Below are 19,582 nucleotides of genomic sequence, written 5' to 3'. Positions count from 1 at the left end.
AGATGACTCCGTTGCCTCCCAGAGTTCTGCCTCTGGTTTGTGACATGGTAGTTAGGATCTGATTGGCTGGTCCTTTATCACCTTCCAATTTATCACTTCACCGAGCTTAATAAATCTGCCCCTCAATGAGAGAAATTATTATGTATTGAATAAGGAGGCATATAGCACTGATAATTATTATATGGGGGAAACACTATGTTATGAATATATTAAGGGGAAAATTATTGTTTATTTTACTGAGAGCAATATTATTTATTAATTGGATTAAAGGGGCAATTCAATTAATTGATTGATTACCAGCTCTATGACTGGTGTAGTTTCTCAGTCTGTGTATGGCATGCTGTGCATGTGGTTGTGCATCTTTAGACACAGCCGCTGTTAGTAACACACCTGCATCTGTCTAGCCAGACCCTTGTTACCCCCAGAAACGCCCACAAAAATCCACACCAACTGCGCCCAAATTCTGCATCTCGGTGTGGTAACAATAAAGATGCTTGCGCAGTGCGACTCAAACACAGGCACAATACTTGAAGCTTCATCCAACTGTGCTTATGTCAGCATAGCGTGCAACTCTCAGGCTTATTTGTATTTGCACCGATTGCATTACCATACCGCTCAACTTTTGGGTCCAGAAAATCAGGAGCATCGCATGGCGTACACACGTGTGCTCCAGATAGGGGTTGTGGCCTCAGTTGGGAGGGGGCATGGTCTCATGGCTAGAGGGCATGGCCTCGTGGAAAGTGCTGAAATCGCAAGCCATGCCCCTGTTTTCATCACTGTGGGGGCATGTCCATCGTTCTGTGAGCTGCTGGCCATGCCTCCAGTCCCCCTCTCCCGGAGAATAGATTCTGTGCGCAAGCACACAGCGTCTATTTACCGCAGCAAGTGAGAGAGGGTATCCCAACTGCCCCCCAACCACGGGGGACTGCAGCCTGCGGGTGGGACACAATATAATTACATAAACACACGAACGCACCGGGCCAACTTTAATTGTGGACCCGCCTATGTCCGTGAGTGTATATAAATTCAGGCGCAGCTAATATTCATATGTAATATCCAATGAATTTAGCTATTCACCACCACTTAAAATCTAAATGCAGCTCCCACTCAGTATCCTGAAGTGTATACCAATTTCGAACCAAACAAGAAATCACTTATGTGAGAGAGCGCAAAAAGATTTTAAACATTTTTATTTTATTTTAAAAAACTTTATAAAACTATTATAGCATCATCATATGCATAAATTGCTAAATGCCTTTGAAACATATAATTATTGAATCTACAAAATAAAGCTACCATGGATCAAGATCACATATCAGTCCATATTATGTTATTTAACACCAGCTGCCACTGATTTGCAGAATTATCCTCACCATTCCTTTTAACCACTTAGTGGCTAGAATACAGTCCAATGTCCCGCATCAACTGATTCTAGGCTCTTTCTCCACAAAGGGGTATATGGATGCTGATGGAACTTCATATGTTGTAACTGATGTTCATGAAATATTGTAGCAAAAAGTTCCAATACTCAATTCAAACTGAAATACTTTTATATTTGTAGATAGACAGACTTGGATTTGTATATGGAGTTGTGCCTCTTATCCCTTGACACTTAGATGATATTGTGTCTAGCAGTACAGGGACGATTACCAAAATTACCCTCTAATTTTGGTAATCGTCCCTGTACTGCTAGACACAATATCATCTAAGTGTCAAGGGATAAGAGGCACAACTCCATATACAAATCCAAGTCTGTCTATCTACAAATATAAAAGTATTTCAGTTTGAATTGAGTATTGGAACTTTTTGCTACAATATTTCATGAACATCAGTTACAACATATGAAGTTCCATCAGCATCCATATACCCCTATGTGGAGAAAGAGCCTAGAATCAGTTGATGCGGGACATTGGACTGTATTCTAGCCACTAAGTGGTTAAAAGGAATGGTGAGGATAATTCTGCAAATCAGTGGCAGCTGGTGTTAAATAACATAATATGGACTGATATGTGATCTTGATCCATGGTAGCTTTATTTTGTAGATTCAATAATTATATGTTTCAAAGGCATTTAGCAATTTATGCATATGATGATGCTATAATAGTTTTATAAAGTTTTTTAAAATAAAATAAAAATGTTTAAAATCTTTTTGCGCTCTCTCACATAAGTGATTTCTTGTGCGGGTGGGACAGCAGGTCATTGCCCAAAAAGGAGACTAAAATAGGGACAGTTGGGAAGTATGCATTACAGCATGGTTTATCCAGTTACTTGTGCTGTTTGCTTTCAACTCAGATTCAGCACCACAATTTTTAAAACAGGTGTCATAATAAGAGCAGCCAGTACACATATAAATACATATATTGGGGCTAAGGGGGTCATTCCGAGTTGATCGCTCGCTAGCTACTTTTAGCAGCCGTGCAAACGCATAGTCGCCGCCCACGGGGGAGTGTATTTTCGCTTTGCAAGTGTGCGAACGCCTTTGCAGCCTAGCGCAGCAAAAACATTTTGTGCAGTTTCAGAGTAGCTCTGGACTTACTCAGCCCTTGCGATCACTTCAGTCTTTTTGGTGCCGGAATTGACGTCAGACACCCGCCCTGCAAACGCCTGGACACGCCTGCATTTTCCCAAACACTCCCAGAAAACGGTCAGTTGACACCCATAAACGCCCTCTTTCTGTCAATCACCTTGCGTTCGGCTTTGCGAATGGAATCTTTGCTAAATCCATTGCCCAGCCCCGATCCTCTTTGTACCTGTACGACACGCCTGTGCATTGTGGTGCATATGCATGCACAGTTTTGACATTTTTTTACCTGATCGCTGCACTGCGAAAATCGGCAGCGAGCAATCAACTCGGAATGACCCCCTAAGTCAGCTGCATTTGCCATAGTTGTGCCTGTGAATTTATGCTAATGCTGGTACAAGCCCTTCCCCTGGTGTACAAGTGTGCATCTGACTGTACAATGGCCCTCATTCCGAGTTGTTCGCTCGCTAGCTGCTTTTAGCAGCAGTGCACACGCTAGGCCGCCGCCCTCTGGGAGTGTATCTTAGTTTAGTAGAAGTGCGAACGAAAGAGTATCAGAATTGCTACTAAAAAATGTCATGCCGGTTCTGAGTAGCTCCAGACCTACTCCTTCCTTGCAATCACTGCAGACAGTTTGGTTCCTGGTTTGACATCACAAACACGCCCTGCGTTCGGCCAGCCACTCCCCCGTTTCCCCAGCCACTCCTGCGTTTTTGCCAGGCACGCCTGCGTTTTTTAGTATACTCCCTGAAAACGCTGAGTTGCCGCCCAGAAACACCCACTTCCTGTCAATCAAACAACGAACACTCGAGCGACTGAAAAACGTCACTCGAGCCTCTGTAAAACTACAAAGTTTTGTGTGAAAGTGCTTAGCGCATGCGCGCTGCATACCATGCGCATGCGCATAAATGCCGATTTTTCACCTGATCACTACGCTACGAAAAACGTCAGCGAGCGATCAACTCGGAATGAGGGCCAATGTCTGAGGCGACAACTTCTGCATTTTTAGGCACTACTATCGGACTGCCATGGAAAATTATACAGTACGTGCCCCTTGCTGGGTGCAGAAGCTCCATCAGAGTATGGCCTATACCAGGCATGTCCAAACTGCAGCCCCCCAGCTGTTCAGAAACTACACATCCCAGCATGCCCTGACACAGCTTTAGCATTCTCTGTCAGCAAAACTGTATCTGGGCATGCTGGGATATGTAGTTTCACAACAGCTGGAGGGCTGCAGTTTGGACATGCCTGGCCTATACTTTAAGCGATTAAGGCCCAAATGTATTAAGCCTTAAAAAGTGATACAGTGGAGATGAATAAAGAGAGATTAATGACCAACCAATCAGCTGCCATGTCACAGGTTGGGTTTGAAAAATTACAGTTAGGGGCTGTTTGGCTGGTACTTTATCTCTCTTTATCCGTCTCCACTTTATCACTTCTTAAGGATTAATACATTTGGGCCAGTGCTTGAGTTCACAACCAGTTATGTAACATGCCTGCGCCCAGTCTTGGACTGGAGTATGAAGGGCCCACCGGGGGTATGCAGTGGTAGGGGTCCATGATTAGAGGTGTGGCCAGCCTCCAAAGGGGGTGTGGCCAGCCACCATAGAGGTTTCACTAACCATTATAGAGTACCTGGCTGGACTCCTTGATAATTTATATAATAATTAATGCTAGTGCATGCATGATAATGTGCCAGATTAATGACAGCAATGTACTGTAGAGAATACATCATAATCCTGTGTAGTATAAGGTAACATATGTATAATATATAATTCAAGTGCACAGTCTAGAATCTGATTCCTAGAGGAGGAGGGGCCCTCAGGCAGTGGGGTCTACCGGTGGTTTCCCCTGTACCCCTGTGGGCCAGTCCGAGCCTGCCTGTGACACTCCCATGACATGCCCATAAGCCAGTGCATCAATGTGCCTCAGTATAGCCACCTCTTGTTCATCGCCCAGCAAGGCCCCAGTGGATTTCTGAGACCATGCATCTCGATCACTATTGCGACTCAGGGACACATGCTCTGTGCGAGTTTTTAGCTACTTAGATGGTTGTGCAGTTTAATAACATCATCAATTTGCACAAATATTGCCATTGCATGCACTCAGAATCAGGCCCATTATCTGGTATTAAGTATCACATAATTAGTTGTGCCACAGAAGGGTCTACCATTAATGGTTTCTATCGATAGTGTCATCTGTGTTTTATATTGATGGTAGTAAATTGGTTAACCCATTGATGGACATCCCTTCTACCAGTCACAGGAGGGCTATCGAGCAAACAGGCAAGGGGGCAGCAGCTATATGAAGAGGCAGCTCTAGGCACAAGGGTGGGACTAAGTGGCACAAGGCCAGGAAAATAACCATTGCCGTGCTCTGCCATTGATGGTGGAGAACCATCAGACATCATTGGTCAATGGCATACATTCACCAAGTTAGTTCTCTTTTTATCTTAGGACTCCCACTTCCACCATCAGGCTCCAGTGCTGACAAATATCCCTGGCAATCACAATAAATATTGTAAAGCATGCTGGAAGAGGGGGAGAAACTGATGGTGTTATTTCTGTGAGCTGTGGACTGTGAGGAATTTATTTTTAATAAATCTATTTCTTACCAACTAACCAGAAATACAGACCTTGAGGTCAACTACTGACAATGTAATGATATAATAGCATGCTTATATGCAGCGGCGGCTCCTACCTATGTGGAGGGGGTGGGGGCTGCCGCTGCCTGGTCTGCCAGAGAAGGAAGAGATCCCCTGCTGCAGCTGCTGCTAGCTGGGTCCCGGCATCTGCATAATAAAGCTGACATGGGACAGGACCGGTGCATGCGCACATGCGTCAGCTTGACTGCACTTGGCCAAAACCATGGCTTCTATGGGCTGCATCGGCTGCAGCCCATAGAAGCCAGCTATGGCAGACAAGGCAGGGAGCTGGCTTCTTACAGGAAGCCTGCTCTCTGCCTATAACAGCCTAGTCTGGCAGTCCCGGAGAGAGGAAACACCTCCCAATGGGACTTCCTGTAGTATCTGTGATTGACAAGTAGGACTTCCAATAGGAAGTCACTGCCAGTCAAAGTGAAGCCAGTGAAGTCTCACGGACTGCATCAGGCTTCACTGAAAGTGAGCAGGGTGGCAGATTTTATCTGGGGGGCTGCAGTCCTGCAGCCCATAGATAAAAACCATCACTGCTTATATAGCTGTGATATGAATGTCGATATTACCCATGTCAATATTCACTATGTAGACACTGATGACTTATCCAGTGGTGTCTTTTGGGTCCCAGCGATCATGACTTGTGACTTTCAGCGCAGACCTCTGATGGAGCGGTGGTTCCAGTGAATATTCCCCCCCATCCCTAACCATAAGCCTCCCTCTAGTGCCTAACCCTCACCCCACCCTTTGCCCAACCCTAACCTTCCTCTAGTACTTAACCCTAACCCTTTAGCTTAACCCTAATATTGATATTCTGGCAATGTCGTCAGTTCACAGGTTGACATTCTGAGAATGTAAAAATGTTGCCTGTAGACATTTTATCAATGTTGACAACATAACTATTAACATTATGGTATCGACATTAGGAATATCGTAGTGGTGTCATTTGGGTGGGTGTCACCCTGGCATTTCCATCTCTGAAACCGCTTGCACAGGACTTGTGTCTGTGAAGCCACACCCTCTGACTTATAATGTTTTGGGGGAGTGGCCATGTGTCACATCCCCGTTCTCACCAACCTGGGGGCTTGCACAGCAGTCCAGGAGTTGCTGGGGAGCCCCCAGCCTCTAACAGCACACGGGAACAGTGTTGATGACATGCGAATGCATGCATCATCCATCACAGCTGCGCGGAGTCACTATCTGAGGGGGTAATACATACCTCCCAACTTTTGCGGCAATGAAATTAGGCCTATCGCCGACCCGAAAAGGGGTCATGGTCTCGCTCGTGGTGGGTGTGGCCTCGCTTGAATAGGTGTGGCCTCATCAAACGGTCCATTTTTCTGCCTTTTGGGGGGGCATGCCCAGCGCTCCCCAAGCAGCTGGGCACCCCCCACTCCCCTCCTAGCACTGAATACATGCCGTGTGTGTGCGCACAGCATGTATTCAGTGACAGCATGTATTCAGTGATCGCCGGCTGCTTTACAGAGTAGAGAAGCAGGTGATCAAAGGCTCTCCCAACTGCCCCCCGCCCGCGGGTGGGACAGGGGGACAGGGTCCGAATAGCGGGACTGTACCGCTGAAAGCGGGATAGTTGGGAGGTATGGTGAGACAAAAAATTAGCAGAGCAGCTCTGCTATTTTGCTGTCACCCCATTGGATGGTGTCACTCGGTGTGGCCCACACCCCCACAGTAACTCTACAGCAAATGCACACCTTCAGTAATCTCTTTAAAAGTCTAATAATACATCCAAATAACTTCCTGAAGATAGTGGAATATCAGTATAATTGCAAGCTGTTATGAAGAAGGCTCAAACCTTAGTTGAATAAACAGTGCAATATTTTTATTTCACCTAGAAGTATACAATATACAGACCACAGACTCCCTATACACACAAAAGTATATATCATTATTTAATAATGTTAAGGTCATACTGAGAACTACAAAGATAAAATGCTGACTGGGATGCTGACTGGGCAAGATAAACTTGTCTTTATGCACGTAACATGTCTCTGTGTAAAGCTACAAGCTCTGTTCAAAATGTTGACACATTATTGGCAAAGTTGAGAGGGAGGAGTAGACATAATGAAGTTTGGTGGCTTTTCCATTTTCCAAATAAGTAAACAGGGGAGGATATGAATCCTGTAAGCCGATAGGTCAGCAGGGGAAAACCGTTGTTTTCTGACGATCTCTATATCAACATGATTGGTAAATCTGGGAACCTCCTCCTAATGAATTGCTTAAACCATGGACTGGGTTCAAGACCATCTGAAGCTACCATAAATGTGCATGGTACTTTAGTCTTTCCATTTATGTATTGCAGCATCTAAGAGAAACATTGCTCACAATGTTGCATCATTTAGCAAAAACACTAATGGCTACCAGCAAATGAAAAGCTCAGATTTCATGAGGTAACGTGCGTTTATTTGAAAAGGACATCAATCAGTGCCAAAATACTGTACCTTTGGACATATGATCTACAGTGACACAGCAGGTGTGCTGCATTACCGACTTTACAGCACATTCTGAAATAGTTAATGTATATTTTTAACACATTTGTTAAATCTATTTCATGTAATTGCAGGACCGTATATCGTAGTTGTGCACCAGTAAATGTAGGTGCAATTATGAGTGTATGACGTTTTATTATAATGTGTATTACATGTTCTTCATTATTGTGTGGGTGCTGCGTATGAGCATGCAATTGCGGGGGAATTTGCAATGACGTCTATCTTCTTTCATTAGCGGCAGCTTCACTTGCGATTATTAGCAGTACCGTACCTAGAAGAACGCAGCTGGGTGCATTTGCGTACAAACTTTATTTAGGCCCTAAATGCAGATATCCATCCTTATGTCAAGTTTGCACGCAACTAAGTGTACAACTTAGCAAAGCCCGCAATTCCATCTACTGGAACCCAGCATTAGATATATTTATGTAAAATAAAAAATACATATTCACTTACCTGCCACACCGAAGCACCACTAAAGTATGTAGCTGTCACGCACTAGTCCATGGCGTGCACTTAGCAGTCCTGGTAAGTCAGGTGCACCTTAACCACTTAACTGACCTTTTTTTCCCCAAAAAATTCTCAGAAATTGTCTTTTTTTATGAGTGAATTAGGTGAAGAACATGTAATTAACCTTATCCAAAAATTTTCCCTGCAGCTGCAAACACTGTGTACCTGACTGGTTGTATCCTGTGCGACCAGATCAGATAAAGCAGTTGCTGATGTGGTCGCATCTGATGTGACTATGGGGGTCATTCAGATCTGATTGCTGCTGTGCGTTTTCGCACAGCGTGTGATCAGGTACCAACAGCGAATGTGTATGCACCGCAATGCGCACACGCATTTCACAACAACAAAGGGCATCGCTGGTCTGCGGTGGGTGGGTGCGAAAAATACGTTTGCAAGGTAATTGACAGGAGGCAGCCATATCTGGGTGGTAACTAACTGTTTAATGGGAGTGTTTGGAAAAACACAGACGTGCCCATGCGTTTTCAGGGAGGGTGTGTGACATCAGCTCCGACCCCGATCAGCTTGATGTGATCGCACTGGAGGAGTAACTCCTGGGCTGCAAAGAGGCTGCACACACTTTTAGCAGCTCGGCGTACACACAGGATCGCACACTTGCACGGCGAAAATACACTACCCCTGTAGGCGACGACTATCTGAATGCAGGATAGCAAAAGTCACAGCCCAGCGATCAGATCTGAATGACCCCCAATGCCAGGCAAGTGGTTAATAGACGTCAGGCAACTGCTCCAGCATCCTGCTGACAGCAGACAGGCAGGCCATCATCTTTGCTGTGTGGTTACTGTGTGGGTGTGTCTATCAGCATTCATTTTGTCTGACAGTTGGCCTATTTTAACTTGCTCAGCCTCAAAATCTGTACCAGATCTTAAGGGGGGTACTCACTGAGCGATCGCTGCTTAAAATCTAAGCAATCTGACTAGATTGCTTAGATTTTAAGCACGATCGCTCCGTGTGTAGCCCCCTTAGCGATAGCGATGCGCAGCCCCGCGCATCGCTATCGCTGCTGCTAGATTGGTCTGCATGCAGGCCAATCTAGCGGGTCGCTCACTTCACCCGCTGGGTGAAGTGAGCGGCCCCCCCGTCTCCCCCCGCCCGCTCAGCACAGATCGCGCTGTGCTGAGCGCCGGGAGAGATGTGTGCTGAGCGGTTCGCTCAGCACACATCTCTCTGCCATCGGCCAGTGAGTACTGGCCTTTACTCTTTCCTTCAGGGTTCAGACTTCCTGGAATATCATTTGTCTCCTTGGGGTAAATTTAATAAAGCTTCTAAAAATGAAAAGTGGTGATGTTTTCCCATAGGAACCAATCAGATTTTTAGGATGCAAAAGAGAAATGACAGGCATAATCTGATTGGTTGCTATGGGCAACATCACATTTTATTTTTAGAAGCTTTAGTAAATTTCCCCCCAAGTGTCCTGTTATTTCTCTGCTTCCCATGCCTCTCAGTGTTACATTGCCTTTCATCTCTCCAGCAATCCACCTGGTGCCTCACACCTCTTAGTGCCTCAGAGTCTTTTTAACTTTCCTGCAGTTTATGTGTTGTCCCGTATCTCATGCGATGCAGTATTATCACCACTCTCCAGTCATCTTCAGTGCCTCAAAACACTGGACTTTCTCTTTCTGTAATATCCTACTGGTCATGACTGGAATACATACCGTATACCAGCAGCCGGAAATCCCGGCTGTCATGATCCTGACAGTGGGATCTTGGCCACCAGTATGCCCGCAGCGGGGCGAGCACTAGAAAGACCCTTGCGGCCTCACTGTGCTCACCATGATGCGGGCATGGAGGCTCGCTGCGCTCGCCACAGAATCTATTCTCCCTCTATGGGTGTCGTGGACACCCACAGAATGAGAAAAGCCTGTGGCGCCGGTATTACGGTGGTGAGATTTCACCGCCAGTCGGGATTCCGGCGTTGGCATTGTGACCGCCGGCATCCCGTCAGGCAGTCTTGTGATCGCCTCCCTCATGTCTGATGCTCACCCAGATTGTGCCACCCAAACCTCCTTGTGGAGGTCCCTGGTGTAACCCGTGTAACTCTGCATCTCTATGGAAGTAGAACTAAACCAGCACTGACTGTCGTGCATCTAATTCTTTACATTTGTTTTGGGAAATCTCAGTGCTGTGATTTATGAAGACAGGTGAATGTCATTCAGTCACTTTTCAATAATTTAAAAACTGATAATCTAATGATTTATTCAAGGAGAGATATTTAAATGGCCAAACATGACCTTGAAGAACTTAGCTGATCAATACATTCTAGATAATGATTACTAGACATAAAGGAGGTTAAATGGCAGAATAGGACACTGTGTCACTGTATGTTTAAATTTGTAAAGAACATTAAACACTTCCCGGGATCCTCTCTCCGCATATGTGTACTCACTGTACACATAGTGAGTGTCAACCTCCTATACCCAACCCACTGAATGCTGGCTGGCCACATCGGACCACTAATGATGAATAGGCCTATTACTTAAAACATATAGAGACTATATTTTAGGTATGTGAAATGGACTATCAATTATGATCAATACGCCGCTTAGCACATTTTTTGTCAAGCACACCAAAGTGGCGCATGTAATAAATGTAATACATGCAATAAAGACGGCCCCAATGACCCCTCACCAGATATGAAAGCAGGGTCGTGGAGAGCGTATCCAGGACCGGGTAATGTAGGGGGCATGGCCAATCACAGAGGCTTGGTCACACCCCCTAAAAACATATCTAAAATAAAACTGTATGCGTGGTGCCGCAAGCTGCAAGAGGGTGCCATACAAGATCTAAGGCAGGACAATTGGTGCTATAAAAGACAAATATATATCTGCTCCATGCTGCAGCAACGTCCATAAACATGTGTGGCCAAGCTGGACAGATGGAATATTAGTTGCAGTTTAATTGTTAATACATAGGCCTTACTCAGCTTGGATCGCTACTGAGACAGAAATGTCAATTATCTTTCTATCCTGCTTCTGCTAAAAAACGCATGTGAAGAGCTGCCCAGAAAGGTAAAAGACGCCCACCGGTGCATTCACAAATGTGCATATGCATTTGCATAAATGCGATACATGCGCAGAAACCAAGAACCATCGACCACCATCGACACTACCGGTTGGCTACGCATGATATAAGTGGCTGCAGCCACAGCAGCACCATGTTTTCAATCGCAGCTGACGTCAGATGCACTCCCCGCAAACACCATGTAACTTTCCACAAATGGACACTTTCTGGCAATCGTTACGCGATCGCAGATTGCTAGCCATGTAATCGCATTGCATTTTCATTTCGGCCTTCGCGCAGTAGTCCCATAATCGGCCGATTTGCGATTTTGCAAAATTCCAGTTGAAGCTGAAGAGCCTATGTGCATGAGTAGTTTTTAAATAATAACAAAAGCGTAATTTTAAATATCCTGATTGCTAGTGTTGTGCAAGCCACTTTAAAGTTATCTCATGTCATGTATATTTACTAGACAAGAAAGTAGATAATGAATCACAGTGACCCTTTTTGTGCCCTGGAAAAATATTTGAAGAGTTAGAAACAAATATTTTGTGTAATGTTCTTGTTCTCTTCATTATCCATGCTAAGCAAACAAACAAAACTGATTACAAAATCTGAAGCACAATACTACAGGCATACAGTTCACCATGCTATACAAGTGTAAGGAATATAAATGTACAGTACAATGGATACATTCTAAAACATTAACAAATAGTATATCACTAAAGATGAGCTAAACTTATAACACAAACTGATAAAAAAAAAAAACATGTAAAGCCAAAAATCTGCCCATTAGAGAGCATGCAGCAAGGTGGTTAGTCAAGTGTTTCTGTTTGTTTTGTCATTTTCTGTTTTTGCAGTCTATAGCTTACAGTATTTACCTACAGTAGCAATTTGCTGTTACTTGTTTATTTATTGCCCTTATTCTGATGCCTATTTGTTATTAACTATTGCTTTTATATGCAAAATATCGTATTACTATTTAATCATTTATTTGTTGTGATATAATTCACATCTGTTTGTTATCTTCATTTTTAGATTATTCAAAAAATAAGTGTTGTATAAGCAGTGAGTTGTGATATTGTGTTTGATGAGTTTTAAAATCATCACATCGCGGACCGGGTAGATAGATTGTTGGGAGGGGCTGGGAAAGACCCGGCAGTCTTGGTGCACGTTGGCACCAATAACAAAGTTAGCAGAAGGTGGGATGTCCTTAAGAAAGACTATAGGGACTTAGGAAAGAAACTGAAAGCAAGGACATCTAAGGTAATATTCTCTGAATTATTACCCGTGCCACGCGCTAGTCCAGGGAGGCAGAGGGAGATTAGGGAGGTAAATGTGTGGGCTTAGGGATTGGTGCAGGAAAGAGGGGTTTGTGTTCCTGGAACAATGGGCGGACTTCTCAGTCAGGCGCCATCTCTTTTGTCGTGACGGATTGCACCTGACTGAGGAGGGGGCAGCGGTGCTGGGGGGGAAGGATGGTTAGACGGTTGGAGGAGATTTTAAACTAGGAGCCAGGGGAGAGGGTTTAGCTAGAAACTACGGGTCATGCAGTGAGAATACTGGGGATGGCGGTAGTAAACAAAATGGGGGAGAAGTTGGGGGGAGGGTAAGAGCAGGCGGTAAGGTTACTAACATGGGTACTAAAAGAGATTTTACCAAAGCACTAACCAATGATGATTACAGGTCATCATTGCTACATAAGGTGAAAGATGTCCCTAATGCAAGGGAAAATACTTATCTTAGTTGTATGTATGTAAACGCCAGTAGCATTACTGGTAAAAAGGGTGAACTAGAAATACTTGCAGCAAGCAAACAGTATGATATTATAGGCATTACTGAAACTTGGTGGGACGAATCTCATGATTAGACAGTCAATCTAGAGTGCTATACACTGTTTAGAAAAGACAGACTAAATAAAAAGGGTGGAGGGGTGTGTCTTTACGTAAAGCCGTTTTTAAAACCTGATATACGGGAAGATATTCAGGAGGGGACTGTAGACACTGTCGAGACATTATGGGTAGAAATTGCATGCGGGGAAAAAGGAATAAAAAAGTTAGTATTGGGTGTATGCTATAGGCCGCCTGGTATCAACGCATCTGATGAGGAATTGTTACTAAAGCAAATTGAAAGAGCAGCAGGAGTAGGAGACATAGTAGTGATGGGAGATTTTAACTATCCAGAGATAAACTGGAAATACGATTCATGTGATACTGCTAGGGGCAATATGTTTTTAAACACACTTAATGATAACTACTTAGTTCAACTAATTGAGGAACCAACTAGGTACAATGCAATCTTAGACCTGATATTAACAAACAATGGGGATTTGGTATCAGGTATTATAGTGGGGGAACCCATAGGAAACAGCGACCACAATATGGTCACATTCAATATCAGTTTCCATAAACAGCCCTATACTGGCTCAACTAGGACTCTAAACTTTAGCAAAGCAAATTTTGATAAGATGAGGGTATTTTTCAGGGATATTGAATGGGAAGGTTTGTTTTTAGGAAAAAATACTATGGAGAAATGGGAGGTACTAAAATTCCTGCTAGCTAAAAATACACTCAAATTTATTCCTACGAGCAGCAAAAAAAGGAATAAAAATCATAAACCGATGTGGCTTAACAAAAAGATTAAGGAACTTATGGGCAAGAAAAGGCGAGCATTTAAAAAATACAAATCTGACGGGGAAGCAGAGTCATTTCAGCACTATAAGGAATGTAACAAAATACGCAAAAAGGAAATAAGAGCGGCTAAAGTAGAAACAGAAAAACTAGTAGCAAAGGAAAGCAAAGCTAATCCCAAAAAAATCTTTAAATACATTAATAGCAAGAGATTAAAGAAGGAGAGTATAGGCCCTTTAAAAGACAAGTTGGGAGTCTTAAGCAAAAATGATAATGACATAGCGGACACACTAAATGAGTTTTTTTCAACAGTATTTACTAGAGAGGACCCAATTCAGGGACTAACATATAATCTCAATAATGAGAATATCCCACTGATAGGTACTTATTTAAGCGAGGAAGTAGTCTGTGACCGATTAAAACATTTAAAGATTAATAAGTCACCAGGTCCCGATGGTACACCCAAGGGTTCTAATGGAGCTTCATTCTGAACTTGCAAAACCGCTATTTTTGATCTTTAAGGATTCAGTAATATCAGGTATGGTTCCCAAAGACTGGTGTATAGCGGAAGTAGTGCCTATATTCAAAAAGGGAAGTAAAGCTGAACCAGGTAATTATAGACCAGTTAGTCTTACATCTATAGTGGGGAAAGTATTGGAAGGTATTCTAAGAGATAGTATTCAGAAGTTCCTTGAAGTCATTAAGGTCATTAAAAGGAATCAACATGGGTTTATGAAGGACAGATCCTGTCAAACCAACTTACTTGGCTTTTATGAAACAGTAAGCGCAAACCTAGATCAGGGTAAAGAGGTGGATGTAATCTTTTTAGATTTTGCCAAAGCGTTCGATACTGTACCACAGATGAGACTTATCTACAAGCTACAAGAATCAGGGCTAGGAAGCACAATATGCACTTGGGTCAAAAACTGGTTAGATAATAGGGAGCAGCACGTTGTGGTTAATGGATCTTTTTCAACTTGGACTGAAGTGCTAAGTGTTGTGCCGCAAGGCTCAGTATTAGGACCGCTATTGTTCAATATTTTCATTAACGACCTAACAGAAGGTCTAGAGAGCATGGTGTCAATTTTTGCAGATGATACCAAATTGTGTAAAGTTATAAATGCGGAGGGGGATGCTGAGTCGCTTCAGAATGACTTAGTTAAATTAGAAACTTGGGCAGCGAAATGGAGAATGCGCTTCAATACAGACAAGTGTAAGGTAATGCACTGTGGTAACAAGAACAAAAATAACACCTACCTACTAAATGGGGTAAAATTAGAGGATTCTGTACTGGAAAAGGACTTAGGTGTCCTCATAGATAGCAAACTAAGCAGTAGTACCCAAAGTAGGACTGCAGCAAAGAAGGCTAATAAGATATTAGCATGCATAAAATGGGGAATTGATGCTAGGGACGAGAGTATTATACTCCCGTTACATAAATCACTTGTGAAGCCACACCTTGAATACTGTGTACAATTCTGGGCACCTTACTACAAAAAGGATATCCTGGAGCTAGAAAAGGTTCAAAGGCGGGCGACCAAACTAATTAAGGGTATGGAGATGCTGGAATACGAGGAAAGGCTTGCAAGACTAGGCATGTTTACACTGGAAAAGAGGAGATTAAGAGGGGACATGATCAACATTTACAAATATATAAGCGGACAATATACAGATCTTGCGCAGGACCTGTTTTTGGTTAGATCAACACAGAGAACTCGTGGACACTCGCTCAGGTTAGAGGAGAGGAGATTCCACACAATACGGTGTAAAGGCTTTTTTACGGTAAGGACGATACGTGTTTGGAATTCCCTGCCTGAGGGAGTTGTAATGGACAACTCAGTCAACACCTTTAAGAATGGGTTAGATAAATTCCTAATGGATAAGGATATCCAGGGTTACGGGGCATAGTCACGCACTATGGTTATTATAAAAAAGAGGGGTTAATCGGAACGGCAGTCAGCAACTTCAGTCAAAATTTTATACAAAATAATCGTGCATAGGAGACCACAAATAGGTTGAACCCGATGGACAATTGTCTTTTTTCAACCTTAGATACTATGTTACTATGTTACTTTGACGTTTCTTAGAAAAACATATATATTATAAAGAATAATGCCTCCACTACTATATATTCCGTACTATGGGCCTAATTCAGCATGGATCTCAAAATCAAAATCTTTCTCTAATGGGCAAAACCATGTGCAGTGCAGGAGGGGGCTTGGGGGGGGGGGCAGATATAACGTGTGCAGTGAGAGTTAGATTTGGGTGGTGTGTGGTTAAACTTCAAACTGAAATCTGAATTGCAGTGTGAAAATAAAGTGGCCAGTATTTACCCTGCACAGAAACAAAATAACCCACCCAAATCTAACACTCTCTGCACATATTACATTTGCCCAACCTGCAGTGCACATGGGGGGTAATTCCAAGTTGATTGCAGCAGGATTTTTGATAGCAATTGGGCAAAACCATGTGCACTGCAGGGGAGGCAGATATAACATGTGCAGAGAGAGTTAGATTTGGGTGGGGTGTGTTCAATCTGCAATCTAATTTGCAGTGTAAAAATAAAGCAGCCAGTATTTACCCTGCACAGAAATAAAATAACCCACCCAAATCTAACTCTTTCTGCACATGTTATATCTGCCTCCTCTGCAGTGCACATGGTTTTGCCCAATTGCTATCAAAAATCCTGCTGCGATCAACTTGGAATTACCCCCACGGTTTTGCCCATTAGAGAAAGATTTTGCTATCCATGCTGAATTAGGCCCTATGTATATTAGTAGGGCCGCAGTGTCGGTGTTGTGGCCTAGTCACGGAGGTGTGTCCACACCCCCTAAGAGAGGGGCAGCATGGGCCCCTAAGTAAGTGACAGACCCAAGTGGTCATGGGGTGGGCAAAAACAGTGCGATCGCCTCTTCCCCATCATCCTGCAGGCTGAGGAGACTGCTACTGACACTGACAGGTATGAAGGGGGATGGAGCTCCCGGACCCCCAAAGGGCCCCTCCAACAAGTCGGGACCCAGGTAATTAGTAACCCCACCACCACCACCACCACCACCAGCATTATCAATATCAATGAATATGTAGAAATAATCTGAGAAGTTTGCGCCTTATCATTACTCACATTCAGGCTGTTGTTATATTACCAGTACAGTGATACACTAAGCTGCACCTGGGGGTATTGATTGAAACAACATGGAAATGATAAAAAGCACATACAGAAAATACATGTATGCTTACCTCAAATATGCGCAGGACCTTGGCCAATGCTCCAACTTCTTCTTTGAGGGAAAATATCAAAGAAATTCTGTTATCTTTAGTGCTTTCCTCAATGTAGTTAGACTCCTGTAGAAATAAAATCATTTCGTAATTACAGACAAGAAGTTTTAGCAAAATTAATTTTTTTCCCTTTATTTTCCCAGAATTGTAAATTTCTGGCATCATTTAAACAGATATTTTAATTAAACCATAGAGAGCCTGGTGCCAAGTTGGAGGTATTGTTGTTTGTGGAGCGAATCTTTCACACTGCGCATGCCTCGGAATCAAGCGCACACAAGTACCGCAGATTTAGAGTCCTACACACCTAACACTATATTTGTATTTCCTTTGCCTTTATATTCGGACATAGGAATATAAAGGGATGAATGTATAACAATAGTCTTGTTATAAACCTTTACCTGCTGTATTGAGGTGCTTTTAAGTCTGCTCACAGAGCTCACAATTTTTGTATAGTTCCATTGTTTGCCTTCCCTTGCCGATAATCACTTTACATCCAGCTACAGCTCTGATGTCAGCCTAAATAACCAATATCATAGTGTAGGTGATTTTTTTCTTTCATTTGATTTACTTGTGTTTATAGTTAGTTTCATGTTTTCTGTGGTTCCGGTATGAATGGTCGACCATGTTATGGTCGACAGTCATTAGGTCGACCACTATTGGTCGACATTGACATGGTCGACATGGACACATGGTCGACACGTGAAAATGGTCGACACGTGAAAAGGTCGACATGAGTTTTTTACTTTTTTTGGTGTCGTTTTTTGCGTAAAGTGACTGGGAACCCCAATTAGTGCACCGCGTCCCCTCGCATGGCTCGCTTCGCTCGCCATGCTTCGGGCATGGTGCCTTCGCTGCGCTCGGCACACTTTACCGTTCCAATCGTAGTCCATGTTGATCGTAAAGTATGGAAAAGTTCCCCAAAAGAAAAAAAAGTTAAACTCATGTCGACCTTTTCATGTGTCGACCTTTCATGTGTCGACCACGTGTCCATGTCGACCATGTCAATGTCGACCAATAGTGGTCGACCTAATGACTGTTGACCATAACATGGTCGACCATGTGAACGGATACCGTTTTCTGTTACCCATAATCCCTGTGTTTCCTGCTGCAAGCTCTGTTGTCAATCTGAATGAACAAACACATCATTTAGGGTGCCCTTTTCCTCTTGTGTGATCTAAATGCATTTAATATACAATATACACTGAATAAATGAGTGCTGTACCTCCCACTTTTGATACAGACAGTATACAAACTCTGCCATTCAGAGAGCACAGATTTCATAATAAAATGTGATTTGTTTGACACTTATTTGTCACCGATTCCTATAATGTTTATTTTTTTAACTAGTTTTCAAATAGCTGCTAAAACAATGCAGTAGAGCAACATAGGTTGCTATGGGCAACCTCTCCACTATATCTGAGGTTTAATACATCCAGGGCCGAAACTAGGATTTTCGTCACCCGTTGCAAGGCAATAGTTTGCGCCCCCCCAAAAACAAACAAACAAACAAAAGAAAACAACAACAGTAAAACAAACTCTGTCAGACTAAAATGTCAGATTACCAGTAAATTTGAAAAAAGGGATACAATATTCCACTATGTGCCTCAAATGCCCTACAGTATGCATCACATGCCCCGCCAGCGTGTTCAACTACATGCTTCTCTGTGTGTCCCCATACATTGCACTATATCATAACACTTCGTCACTGCACTACATTCCCCTATCCACTGCACTACATCACTATACTACATCCCCTACACGCTGAACTACATCACTATGCTACATGCCCCTATGCACTGCACTACATACCCTATATGCTACACTACATCACTACACTACATCCCCTTATATGCTACACCACATCAGTGCACTACATGCCCCTATATACTGCAATACATTACTACACTACATACCCTATATGGTACACTACATCACTACACTACATCCCCCTATAAGCTACACCAAATCCCCCCATCTGGGGGCAAAACGGAGCTTGATACTGCTAACTGAGAGCACAGTGCGCTTCTATAGCTTGTACAGTGCACTGCACGCTAGTCGCAGCACTGCGTGGCAAAGAAGAGAGTTTAAGACAGTAGCCGGCCTAGGAGAGATCCCAGGTACTGGAACTCACCCATACAGCGTTGGAGCCTGCTGTGGGCAGACAGGTGGGTCAGAGACATTGCCCTGGGAGCCGTCTGCTGCCTCACTGGAGCAGCACAGCACTGCCGGTAAAAAAACAAAACAAAAACAAAAACCCGCTGTTCCGCTGTAACTTCTTGGCACCCCCTCAAATCCTGCACCCGGGGCGCATGCCCCCTTAGCCCCCCTTCCTAGTTATGGCCCTGATACATCTCCCCCCCTGTGAGAGCTGCATCTGACAGAAGGGAATCAGGCAGGTGTTGCAGCTTGGCTTTCTCAGTCATTCAGTAACATATTCTGCAGTGGATGCTTGTCGGGTCTCCACTAGAGATGA

General features: G+C 43.5%; 1 protein-coding gene across 1 annotated transcript in view; it reads right to left on the bottom strand.

The window, feature by feature from the left end:
* The window catches only part of PAH (phenylalanine hydroxylase), a 126,567-nt gene that overhangs the window by 81,166 nt on the left and 25,819 nt on the right, over positions 1-19,582 (bottom strand). The window contains exon 2 of the mRNA XM_063927793.1: positions 17,071-17,175. Coding sequence (XP_063783863.1) covers positions 17,071-17,175 — 105 coding nt within the window. The remainder of the gene's footprint in view (positions 1-17,070; positions 17,176-19,582) is intronic.

The sequence above is a fragment of the Pseudophryne corroboree genome, chromosome 6 (genome assembly GCF_028390025.1).
Source record: "Pseudophryne corroboree isolate aPseCor3 chromosome 6, aPseCor3.hap2, whole genome shotgun sequence".
NCBI lineage: Eukaryota > Metazoa > Chordata > Amphibia > Anura > Myobatrachidae > Pseudophryne > Pseudophryne corroboree.
Note: the sequence above shows the minus strand (reverse complement) of the source record. Positions and strands in the feature narration are given on the sequence as shown.